Source organism: Suricata suricatta, chromosome 5, assembly GCF_006229205.1.
Source record: "Suricata suricatta isolate VVHF042 chromosome 5, meerkat_22Aug2017_6uvM2_HiC, whole genome shotgun sequence".
In the NCBI taxonomy this organism is placed as follows: domain Eukaryota; kingdom Metazoa; phylum Chordata; class Mammalia; order Carnivora; family Herpestidae; genus Suricata; species Suricata suricatta.
This window is the reverse complement of record NC_043704.1, coordinates 20,115,913-20,127,234: the sequence shown is the minus strand read 5'-3', so window position 1 is coordinate 20,127,234 and position 11,322 is coordinate 20,115,913. Positions and strand designations below refer to the sequence as shown.

At 42.7% G+C, this 11,322-nt stretch overlaps 1 protein-coding gene across 2 annotated transcripts in view; it reads left to right on the top strand.

The window, feature by feature from the left end:
* The first annotated feature begins 30 nt into the window (after nt 1–30).
* The window catches only part of JAM2 (junctional adhesion molecule 2), a 63,513-nt gene continuing 52,221 nt past the window's right edge, over nt 31–11,322 (top strand). For both annotated transcript variants that reach the window (XR_003908548.1, XM_029939110.1), the window contains exon 1: nt 31–574. Coding sequence is in view for 1 of the 2 variants with exons in the window: in XM_029939110.1 (XP_029794970.1) it covers nt 508–574 (67 nt within the window). In the remaining variant the exon portion in view is untranslated. The remainder of the gene's footprint in view (nt 575–11,322) is intronic.

Sequence of the window (11,322 nt, the reverse complement as noted above, 5' to 3'; positions counted from 1 at the left end):
CCAGCGCCTCCCGCCCCGCTGGCTCCTCACCCCGGGGACAGCTGGCAGCCCCCGCGCGGGACCAGACACAAAGCCGATCAATCCCGGCGGCGCGGGGGCGGGGGGACGCCCGCCGGGGCTTCCCTTCCGCTCCGCGCCTCCTCCTGCCCCCTCATTAGGACCCAGCCCACACCTCGTCCGGCATCCACTCTCCTCCCGCTCCCACCCTCCACGCACAAAAGGAACAGCCCAGACCCCCGACCCAGTCCTCCGCCAAGCCAGACCTGCCCTTAGGCAGCCGGCTGAGAAGGCGCCCCCCGCAGGGGGAAGCTGACATCCACCGGGGTCCGCCCATCGCTCCCCGGGTCTCCCTGGAGCGAGCCTCTCCTCCTCTCTTGCCCCAGGAGTTCAACCCCCAGCTCCAACCCCCCCATCTCGCCCCCCTCCCCCTCCCCGGCCCGGGCCTCCCGCGCTCCGGTCGCCGGGACCCTCCGCTTCCGAGGCGCAGCCAGCTCGGATCCCGGGAAGATGGCGAGGAGGAGCCGCCACCGCCTCCTGCTGCTGCTGCTGCGCTACCTGGTGGTCGCCCTGGGCTGTAAGTCGCTGGGGTACCTCCACCCTTCCGCTCACGCGTGCTGGCATCGCTGTCCCCCCCACCCGGACCTCCAGCCCCGGCACCCGGCGCGCGCCGACGGCCGTCTCCCGCGCCCTGGGCTGCGCGCGTGTGCCGCGGGGGGGCGTCTGGCGCGGTCCCCAGCGAGCGGGGATCGGGGTGCGGGCGGGTGCGGGCGGGGATCTTCGGTTTATTGTAAATAGCATCTGATTTTGCCAGTTCTGGTTCAAGAAAATTAAGAGTCCACACCAGCAGGCAGTCCTCCTCTTGCAAAGTTGGGGTAAGTTCTCTGAGACCCAGGGACGCGAACGGAATGCAAAACTCAGTCACTTCTAAGATGCGAAAGATCTCAAGATGGCATCACCGGGAGGCAGGCGCTGACCGCCCTCTTAAGTACCAGAGAAGGGGGTAGGGTTAGAGTTTTTCTTGGTTTCGGAGGCTCCCAACTGTCTGGGTGCAATGCAGTGCGCTTGTGGGGCAGCGGATTAGAACGCGTGGCTGCTGAGCCAGAATGACTTTTATCCGCTCCACCTGCACGTCCACATTCGGTTCGGGAAGTCGGGTCTGGGGACTCGGCCAGCTGCTGTGTTGTGTCCTCAGGGGACTTCCAGCGGCACGATTGTTCGAAAGATTCGGAAGCTGAATGAACGAGTAGCGGGAGGACATCCCAAAGCCAATTTCACGGGATGGTTCTAAACAGGATTTTCACGGATTCTGGCCTCATGAGATTTAAAATTCCTGGAACGTTTCCTATTATTTTGTTTTCTTGGCGTTAACTTTTTAGGAAAATGGAGGAAATTGCAATAGATCTTAAGCACTCCTCCTTTTACTTTGCTTATTTTTTTCTCTTTTTAAAAGCAGAATGGGTTATTGTGGCCATTCAAGTTTTGGTAACATACTATTTAAAATAACCCGCTGGATGAGTGTCTAATACCATGATACAATGACTTTTTTTTCCCACGCTCTGACTGCCAGAGTGAGTTTTGCTGAACTCAACGTGATGTGAGCTTTGTTCCTGGGGGAGGAACCTGCCAGCCGACTCAGGGAAGGGGCTTGCTCTGATCTATATTATAGAAAATCAGACCCGGAAGGCAAGGCTTCACAATACAACCATTATGCAATTTTGAAATCTCAATTGGTATCAGGTGTTGAACACACAAAAGCAATGCAGTAATGAAGAAGGGCAACAAAGAGACGGGCTGGAGCAATTGTAACAAAACTCTGGGAAAGTTATGTGTTTTGTTGGCGGTCCTAAACTTCAAATGAAAAAAGACTGACTTTAGAGTTGTCACTAATTAAAAACAGAGAAAATGGTTGCACTCTGCTATTCTTATTCAGTGGTCAGATGAGCAGAATAACCTCTTCTTCAGGCTGTGATTAAATCTAACCATTGGCTCTTCTAACCCTGACTCTAAGGGAGGAATAATTTGCTGTGTGTGGGCATCTTTTCTGTATTGTTCCTAGGATGCTTAAAGGTTTGGCATTGCAAGAATGTTTTCTGCTCTTGTTTTTTTTCTTAATTAACTTTTTTATTTTATAACAGTAGATTTAAAGAAATATTGTGAAGATAGTATGGAGAGTTCCCATACATACCACATCCACTTTCTCCTTTTATTAATATTTTACATTAGTATGATACGTTTGTAATAGTTAATGAAAAAATTTTGGTAGTTATTGTTAACTAAAGTCCACACTTTGTTCAGATTTCTTTCATTATTACCTGGTGTCCTTTCTTATTTCAGGATCTCATTCAAAGATGCCATATTACATTTAGTAGTCATGTTTCTTTAGCCTCTTAGCTTTGATAGTTCCTCAGACTTCCCTTGTTTTTTTATTACCTTGTCAAGATTGAGGACTACTGGTGTAAAATGCCCCTTAGTGGGTATTTTCCTGATGTTTTCTCAGGATTTCTACATCAGGATGGGCTTGTGAATATTTATTTTATACTTTGGATTACAGTCTAATATGATTTGATTTTAGTGCTAAAATTCTTCCAGCTTTGGCCTTTGAGACTTCTTTCAGTGGTTTCTCTGTCCTTTGACATGAGGACATGAGCCCATCATTGTATAAATATATATGTGCATTTTTGTTTGTTTTTAGGGTTTCCTTACTTTCTGGTAACACAGACTGCTTCAGGCTGATCTTGTATATTTCCTGCTCTAGCCCTAGGATCAGCCATTTCTCTCAGGAGCCCTGGGTCCTTTTATTGGAGAATGCTATCAGAAACCAACATGCTATCAGAAACCAAAATGCTATCAGTGTTGCTGAAAAATAAGAATCTTCTTCAGGGCTAAGTTTCACTCCACAGTCCATTCCAGATCCTGGGTATTGCAGGCTATGTATATATATCAGACACTGTTCCAAGGACTTTCTGGAATATTCTCTTTTTAAGTTCTCAAAAACACACAAGACAGAACGTATCTTCAGCTTACAGATAATGACCCCTCAGGGCTCAGGAACGCTCATTTATGAGGCTGGAAATAAATGAAACTGGGATTTGAGGATCTGAGAATATGTTCCCTAGATTATTGGTCTTCTCTCTTTTTGGATCCAAGCGCTGAACCCTTTCCACTGTCTTCATTCAGGAAAAGACTTTTTGGGTTTCTTATGCTCTAATTATATACTCATCTTCTTAATATCCACCTCAAATACAACTGTACCACCTCTTTATCCCTGATCCTTTCATATAGGATATCATGCTTATTCCATTCTTTCATTTCTCTTTGTCCATATTCTCATCTCTTAGTAGTCTGGAAGATTTTTGTGGTTGCTGCTGTTATTTAAACTATGATTTCAGTGTACCTGTTGATATATGGACACTTATTTGTATGTTTGAGTGGAACTATATTTTTCTTTACCATTAAAATCGGAACTCCACGAAGGGAGGAATTTCTTCATGTTTGCCCACCACTGCGTACGTACAGTGTTAAGCACAGTGCCTGGCTAATAGTAAGTGTAAATAGATACGTATTCATCAGATATGAAGAGAATGAAGTGGAATAAGTGAAAGAAATGGATGGATGGGATTAATGACTGTAATATACATCATGAAGCCCTAATTCTAGATCGGAGAGGTGCCAGATTTCTCTGAGGTGGCATTTAAGCCAAGGGGTTAAATGTGAATGAGAGCAGCGTGCTCTTCTTAACACTACATGGTTCTTAGCTGTTGGTCCTCAAATCTGGACTGGAACCGAAGCCAGGCAACTTGGCCTGAGTCTGTAGTCTCTCATCAACTGATAAGGACTGTAGAGCGGGGAGAAATCTGGATCTTCTGCAAAAGCACAAGGTTCTGCCCCAGTGGTGGAACTGACCCAAAACAGCATGCCAGGGGACTAGTGCCAGGAAAATCCTGCCCTCTGTAAACAGTATTAAGAACAAAGCATTATAATCAATTTGTGGAGGGGAACTGCCTCCATTCTGGCATGGTCTTAATTATTTGATGAACATAAAGGTCAAATGGGCTTGCTGGTAGACCTGATAACTGTTTTAAGACTAAGACAGAAATGACATTCAGAAAGACGTCTAAAACAGAAAGTCAGCCTAAAGAGAACAATAAGTTCCCGTGGCCGAGAACACTCCTTTATCTTTCCCCCAGAGCAGTTTAATGAGAGGAGCTATGTAAATTTACCTATGTTTGCTCTACCCATTTTCTATTACAATGGTTTCCTCCTGCCGGCCCTGGTGGAGAAGATGTTTTGAACAGGCTGTCGCTGCTGTGTTTGTTGAAGTTGGACAAGAATATCTCTGTAAAGACCATTATTTAAAATAACCTTTTCATCCCATAACACTGTGTAGTCCGTACTCCGGTATTGCCAGATTGATGCTTTGAGGAAGATGGAGGCGAGGATAGAAAAGTGGAATCAGAATGTAGGTCAAGTGCTTTCTTTGGCAAAAGCAGAGAAAGAAAACTTAAAACCGGGTACTGTTTTCTTGGGAGGTGTAACTCTTAACATGCCCAGGACTCAGAAACAACCCAGCTGTGTTAGTTTCCTATTGCTGCAGAAACAAATGACCACAAATAATACAACACAGATTTATTATCTTCAAGTTCTAGAGGCCAGAAGTCTGAAATAGGCCTCCCAGGGCTAAAATCCCAGTTTGCTTGAGGTGCCTGGGTGGCTCGGTTGGTTAAGCATAACTCTGACTTCAGCTCAGGTTACGCTCATATGGTTCATGAGTTCGAGCCCCGAGTCGGGCTCTGTGCTGACGGCTCAGAGCCTAGAGCCTGCTTCGGATTCTGTGTCTCTCTCTCTCTCACCACCTCCACTCACACTGTTTTTCTCCCCCTCTCAAAAGTAAATAAACATTAAAAAAGTAAAATCAAAGTACGCAAAGGGCAGCTTATCTTCTGGAAATTCTAGGGGAGGATCTGCTTCCAAGCTTTTTTTCCAGCCTCAAGAGGCCACTGCCTCATGGCCCCATCTTTCACTTCAAAGATAGCAGTGCCAGGCTGTCATAAACCTGGTCTCTCTCTTCTGCCTCCCTCTTCCTCTTAAAATTTCCATTACACTTACATTGGTTCCACCTGGGTTCTCCAGAATAATGTCCATCCCAAAGTTGACTGGTTAGCAACTTTAATTCCATCTCCAATCTTAATTCCTATTTACCACGTAAGGTAACATGTTTACAGATTCCTGGGGTGGAGATGTAGACGTCTGGGAGACCATCCCACCAAGCCAAGTTAGGATGTGCACCGTAACAGTGTAACCATTGTTGTAGCCAAGAAGATTCTAGATCCATGGAACAACTGTAACGTTTACCTTTATTTGTTATTTATTTTTAATTTATTTTTTAATGTTTGGTTATTTTTGAGAAAGAGACAGAGTGCAAGCAGGGGAGGGGTAGAGGGAGAGGGAGTCACAGAATCTGAAGCAGGCTCTAGGCTCTGAGCTGTCAGCACAGAGCCTGACACAGGGCTCGAACTCATGGACTGCGGGATCATGACCTGAGCCGAAGTCAGACGCTCAACCCACAGAGCCACCAGGAGCCTCTGTGACTTTTACCTTTAAATTATAATGCATAGCAATATAGAACTGTATTTTTTGCATTATATTTCAGATCACGTACTGTAGCAGTAATGAACACATGCTCTGGGCTCTATGTTCATTTACTAACTAACTGTATGACCTTGTACAAATTATTTGATTTCTGTGTGTGTCAGTTTATCCATCTGTACAGGCGATAATCCCAATAATAGACTTACTTCCCAGAGGCATAGGGAAAATGAAATGTGTACACATGTTTAGCACACTTTAGACAACTGTTAGTTATTGCCGACAACATTTGCAGACAGTGGAGTTCAACATTCATGTAATCATTTATAATGGATTTCCTACATTTATCAGAGTTCTATCTAAACACAAACAATAGGATGTTTCCTAAGTATAAAACGAGTTTAAACAGTTTGTTTCATTGGCTTTCATTATTTGAAGAATTTTTTTAAATGTGTCTTTTTAACTTTTATTACAAAATACACATGTATACACATCTGTGTATCTATCTCCATGAAAAGAATATTCTAGGCAAGTTAAAGTGGGTGTGGAGACCATTTCAGATATGGAGGGAACAATGTTGCCTAGAGGTGCTTGGGCCAGAGCAAACAAGAAATGCAAGAAATTCCTGACGGCCAGAACGTGGAGGAGAGGTGAGGGCAGAAGGCAGCGCCCAGGTGGCGGAGGGCCTTGTGGGACATATTTAGAATTCTGAATTTATCCTAAAAACCTGGAGAAACCATTAAAGGTTTTTAATCACTGAATATTAGTTAGATATGCATTTCAAAGAGAACATGTTGGATGGAGTAATGAGAATGGGGAGGGTGAGTGGATGGGAAGTTGAAGTGAGGAACCCAGTTAGATATTCTTGGAGTGGTCCAGCCTGTTACTTCATCGATATTTCCTTAATACGGCTTCTTGAAATCTATTCATGTACACATATAGTTAGACATGCATATTCTCCCATGTGGGAAATCAAATAGCTGTGTCCTGGTTAAGGACATTATAGGAAACACATTACACTGCTTTCTAGCCCTGCTGAAAACAACTGACCGGTATCTAATTAATAGTATATAGGAGACAGATCTTACCTGTGCTCATGAATTCCTTAGACCATGTCATCTATGGAATATCCTATCTTATATCTTATCTTGTCCTCCACCCTGCTTTCGGCATCTGCTCTTTTGTAGTCTTGGGAAGCATGGGCTTCCCATATGTTTTTATGGGCACATAGCCACTGACAAATGATGCAATGTCTTCCCTTTGATGTATGCCAAATAAAAATGGGAGCTTGAGAGCAGCTCGGGGACACTTCCCTTAGCCTCCTTCTCATCACTCTTGACTTGCATGGAGTCTTGAGTAATTCTTTCTGCCGCCCTTGGCTTTGCTGCACAAAGCCCAGAGCCGAACCCACACACCCGCAGAAAATTGTTTTACATCTGAAATGTAGTTAATTGAATTTAATCAGGGATTTGAGGGAAAAAAAAATTGCTCATTGGTTTTTAAGGGATTTTTAAAAATTGTGTATGCTGCAAATGTTTCCAAGTTTCTGTTCAATTCCCAACATCCAAGCATGAAACAGTAGCTTTGGGGGGCTACGATTTATCATTTTTCAATGTTATTCTCTTTCCCACCCCTGGGATTGTCTTCTTTCAGTATTGTTTTACATATTTCCTATGTTGCCATCTTGGAAGGGTGATTGGATTGCATTTCATAGGGAGAAGGTAGCCTTCTGTGTTACTAAGTATGTGAGGGTATGACATCTGAGGCAGACACAGAAAGAGTTAAGGGTGGGGAGAGAGAGAGGGAGAGATGTGTGTGCGCAAATGAATACCTGCTAACAGGACAACAAGATCCTGCTCTTGGGACCTTTAGGCCAGTGAGTAGATTGGAAATGTTCTATAGTTTGAATTATTCCTACATTTTATGAACAGAGAAGCAAAGAACACCTGGACCTGGTCCCATGAAAGTGTTCTCAGAGGTACACTCTTAGTTTTCCATGGCCTTGGCTCAAAAAGCCCTAAGCAAGAATCCTTGTGATCCTTAGCTAACAATTTTTGCCTTTTCTCTCTTTCTTTCTTATGTCAGTGTCATCAAGTTTTTATTTGTTTCATTAGATTTTCTGTTCTCTTTCAGTTTTCCAAACTTTTCACAGGGACAGTTTGGGACTGAGTTGTTTTTATGCTGGTGAAGAGTGAAAAAGCCTGACCTGGTCTTACTCCATTATTCTGGGTGTTTCTAGTTCACTCACTCTCATTTTGTCAAAACAGTCACCTGCTCTTTTTAGTCTTAGCTTTGCCCACACTGTAAAAACTTGCTAAATACATTTTTATGCCCATAATCAAAGACAAAAATAGATCACTGTTGAATGCATTTGCTTACACGTTTAACTAAAAACAGTGTATGTATATGGTAAGTTCAAACAGTACAGGAAAGTTATAAGATGAAAAATAACTCTCCAGCACCCCCCCCACCCGACTTCTAGTCCAGTCCACACAGATAACCCACTTAAAGAGTTGTTGCATATAGTTCCACAAACTATATGGGGAAAAATATAGATCCAGCATATAAGAACATGCCTTTCTTTAAAAACAAAATGTCAAAATTAAAAAAAAAAAATTAGGCACCTGGGTGGCTCAGTCAGTTGAACCTCCAACTTTGGCTCAGGTCCTGGTCTCACGGTTTGTGGGTTCAAGCCCCATGTCGGGCTTTGTGCTGACAGCTCAGAGCCTGAAGCCTGCTGCAGATCCTGTGTCTCCCCCTCTCTTTGCCCCTCCCCCACTCATGCTCTGACTCTGTCTCTCAAAAATAAATGTTAAAAAATTTTAAATAATAAAAAATAAAAATAAAAATTTACTATGCTTCTTGTTCTGCCCTCCCAACAAACCAAATCATGTTATGTATGATACTCTGTGACTTCCTACAAAGCTTTATTTTTACTAGTAATGAAGCCACCACCCAAAGCTACTTGCACAAACAGGATTCATGATAGCATCTCACAGAGGCCTTTAAAATCCTTAAGGGTAAAAATAAATTCCTTAAGGTAAAATACAGCAAACCAACAAAAGTAAGTAGTGACACAAAGTGAATGTAACAAAACAGAGGGAGATACATTCCCAGACCAGTGACCAAATCTCGGGAGGGAAAAATTCCAACTCAAATGCAATGAAAAAGTCCAAAAAAAGTGTAAAGGCCAACGCCCAGAGAAAAATGACACCAGCACTAACAAAGACTTACAGACAAGTGCAAACTCATGCTATTTTTAAAAGAGACCAAAAAAGAGGTAATGACCACAAATATAAAGAGAACATGTTGAGCTACCGGGAAAGTGCTAAATTTGTAAAGGGAGAATCATGCTCCTGTTTTAAAAAATACTCGAAAGGCACTATCAAATAGGAATGGATTCTAATCAGAAGTAAGAACTCCCACAGTAGCACAAACAGTAACACAAGTGTCTATCTGTCCAATAATCTAAACATGCAGTTGGCTATGTCATAAAGTAATAGGATAAAAATTCTACGTAAGCTGATTGGAGCCCTGGATCATTGCACTTTGGCTCCATGCAATGCTTTGCATCCCAGAACAATCAAGTGCTTTTGTGCCCTGTGTGGGTTAGGGAGTGAACAGCTATGCCATTTTGGATACAGTGTTTCTCCTTCCTAACCATCTTCTCTGCTGTTCTGTTGTCCTTGAAATTTTCTCCATGTGCCAAATGCAATTCCTCCCCGAATCCCTTCCCTTCTTCTCTTAACCCTCCCAACTCATTCATTCCCCAAAGCTGAAGTCTACTACATATTATTACATTCCCAGTGATAGTAGTGTGTTCTGGGTTCTCATGGTACTTACAAGGCTGTGCCCTTACCATGTTTACATGTGGTTCTCTCTGCATTGTGAGTTTCTTAAGGGCAGAGACAACACATCTTTGTGTCTGTAGCGTCTAGATTCATGCCTGACACCTCATTGTTCTCTAGTAATTAGTTGAATGTAAACAGGTAACCTGGAGTTTAATGTTTGTTTCTCAGCTTCATAAAATTACATTTTAAAATATTTATTTTTTATTTTTTTGAGAAACAGAGTGAGTGCAAGCAGGAGAGATAGGCAGAGGGAGAGAGAGGATGAATCTTAAGCAGTCTCCACACTCAGCTTGGAGCCCAACACAGGGCTCAGTCTCATGACCATGAGATCATGATCTGAGCTGAAATCAAGTGTTTGGCACTTAATGGACTGAGCCACCAAGGTGCCCCTAAAATAACATTTTAATAACAAAAGTCCAGGACATGTAAAATGAGTATTTCTTAATGAATGCATAACTTCACTGCTTTTATAACTCCATCTTCCCTGTTAACTGTGGTTTCCTGAGAGTTTGGAGTTATAAGGTAATAGACAGACTGGTCTGCCTGACAGTTTCAAGAAATTTTACTGATTGCCTGATGCCTCTTTGTATTGTAAGAAGAAGAAAAAAAACACGTAAGCTCCCCTTGAATTACTAAGCCCTGACTAGAAGCTCAGATGAATCAAACAATACCTCCTCACAAGTTACCTAAAATAAAACACAATACAGAATATTAGAGAGTGGTAAAAGTACTCTCCGGACCAAGGGATTCCAGATTTTTCCTTCACTGCCCAATCTCTTTGCCACTCAATTGATATCATAACAATCATGTCCCATTGTAGGTAAAGGTTTAATAAAAGGGAAGGGGGGCTTTATAAAGTGATCTTTATTTCCAAACCAAAGATGACTTTCATAGGCATCCTTCTCCAGTAACCATATCTTCTTGTGGGATCTTGACACTTGCTTATTAGCAGGGAAAATTGTTTTTTTCTGGATCCAGATGTCTCATCAAGAAGGTCCAAGGGTATCGTCTTATTGCAAATGCCAGCATTCAATGCATCCTAAGAAATTCAGCTCTACTCTACTCCCCCCAGAAACTCTAATGAGCATGTTGAAATGTTAGAAAAGCACTGCCTTGGACACTGGTCCTTCAGACTTCTTTAAATTCCATGTCCTGCTTCTCTTAAAAAGAGCATATCCCCCGGGGCGCCTGGGTGGCTCAGTCCGTTGAGCATCTGGCTTCAGTCAGGTCGTGATCTCACGGTTCGTGGGTTCGAGCCCCGCGTCGGGCTCTGTGCTGACAGCTAGCTCAGAGCCTGGAGCCTGCTTCTGATTCTGTGTCTCCCTCTCTCTCTGACCCTCCCCTGCTCAGGCTGTCTCTCTCTCTCTCTCAAAAACAAATAAAAAACATTTAAAAAAATTAAAAAAAAAAGCATATGCCCCAACATACATTTTTTAGTAATGGATTGTATACATGTGTTTCTGCGTCAGTATATTACATTAATTATAAAACATATATAAAATAAATATCAAACAAATAGGTAATGAAAAATAATAATACTCTGGGGCAGAAAGGAAGTGGAAGTGGCCTCATATTAGCCCTTGGTAAAACCTCTATCATTAAAATTCTGTGAGACTGGTACATGAATAGACTGACAGACCAATAGAACAGAATATAAATTGGCCCAAGTTCATTTGGAAATTTAGTATAGATGTGAGATCTATCTTTCTATTAATCTATAAGATACTAGCATCTCAAACCATAGAGAATGCTTAACAAATATCATTATGACTGGATAGCCATTTGAGGGAAAATGGATCTTATCCTGACAATGTACATGAGGATAAACTCCAAATGGATCAAAGATTTAAATGTAAGTGAGTAATAAACTCACCACCCTCCCCCA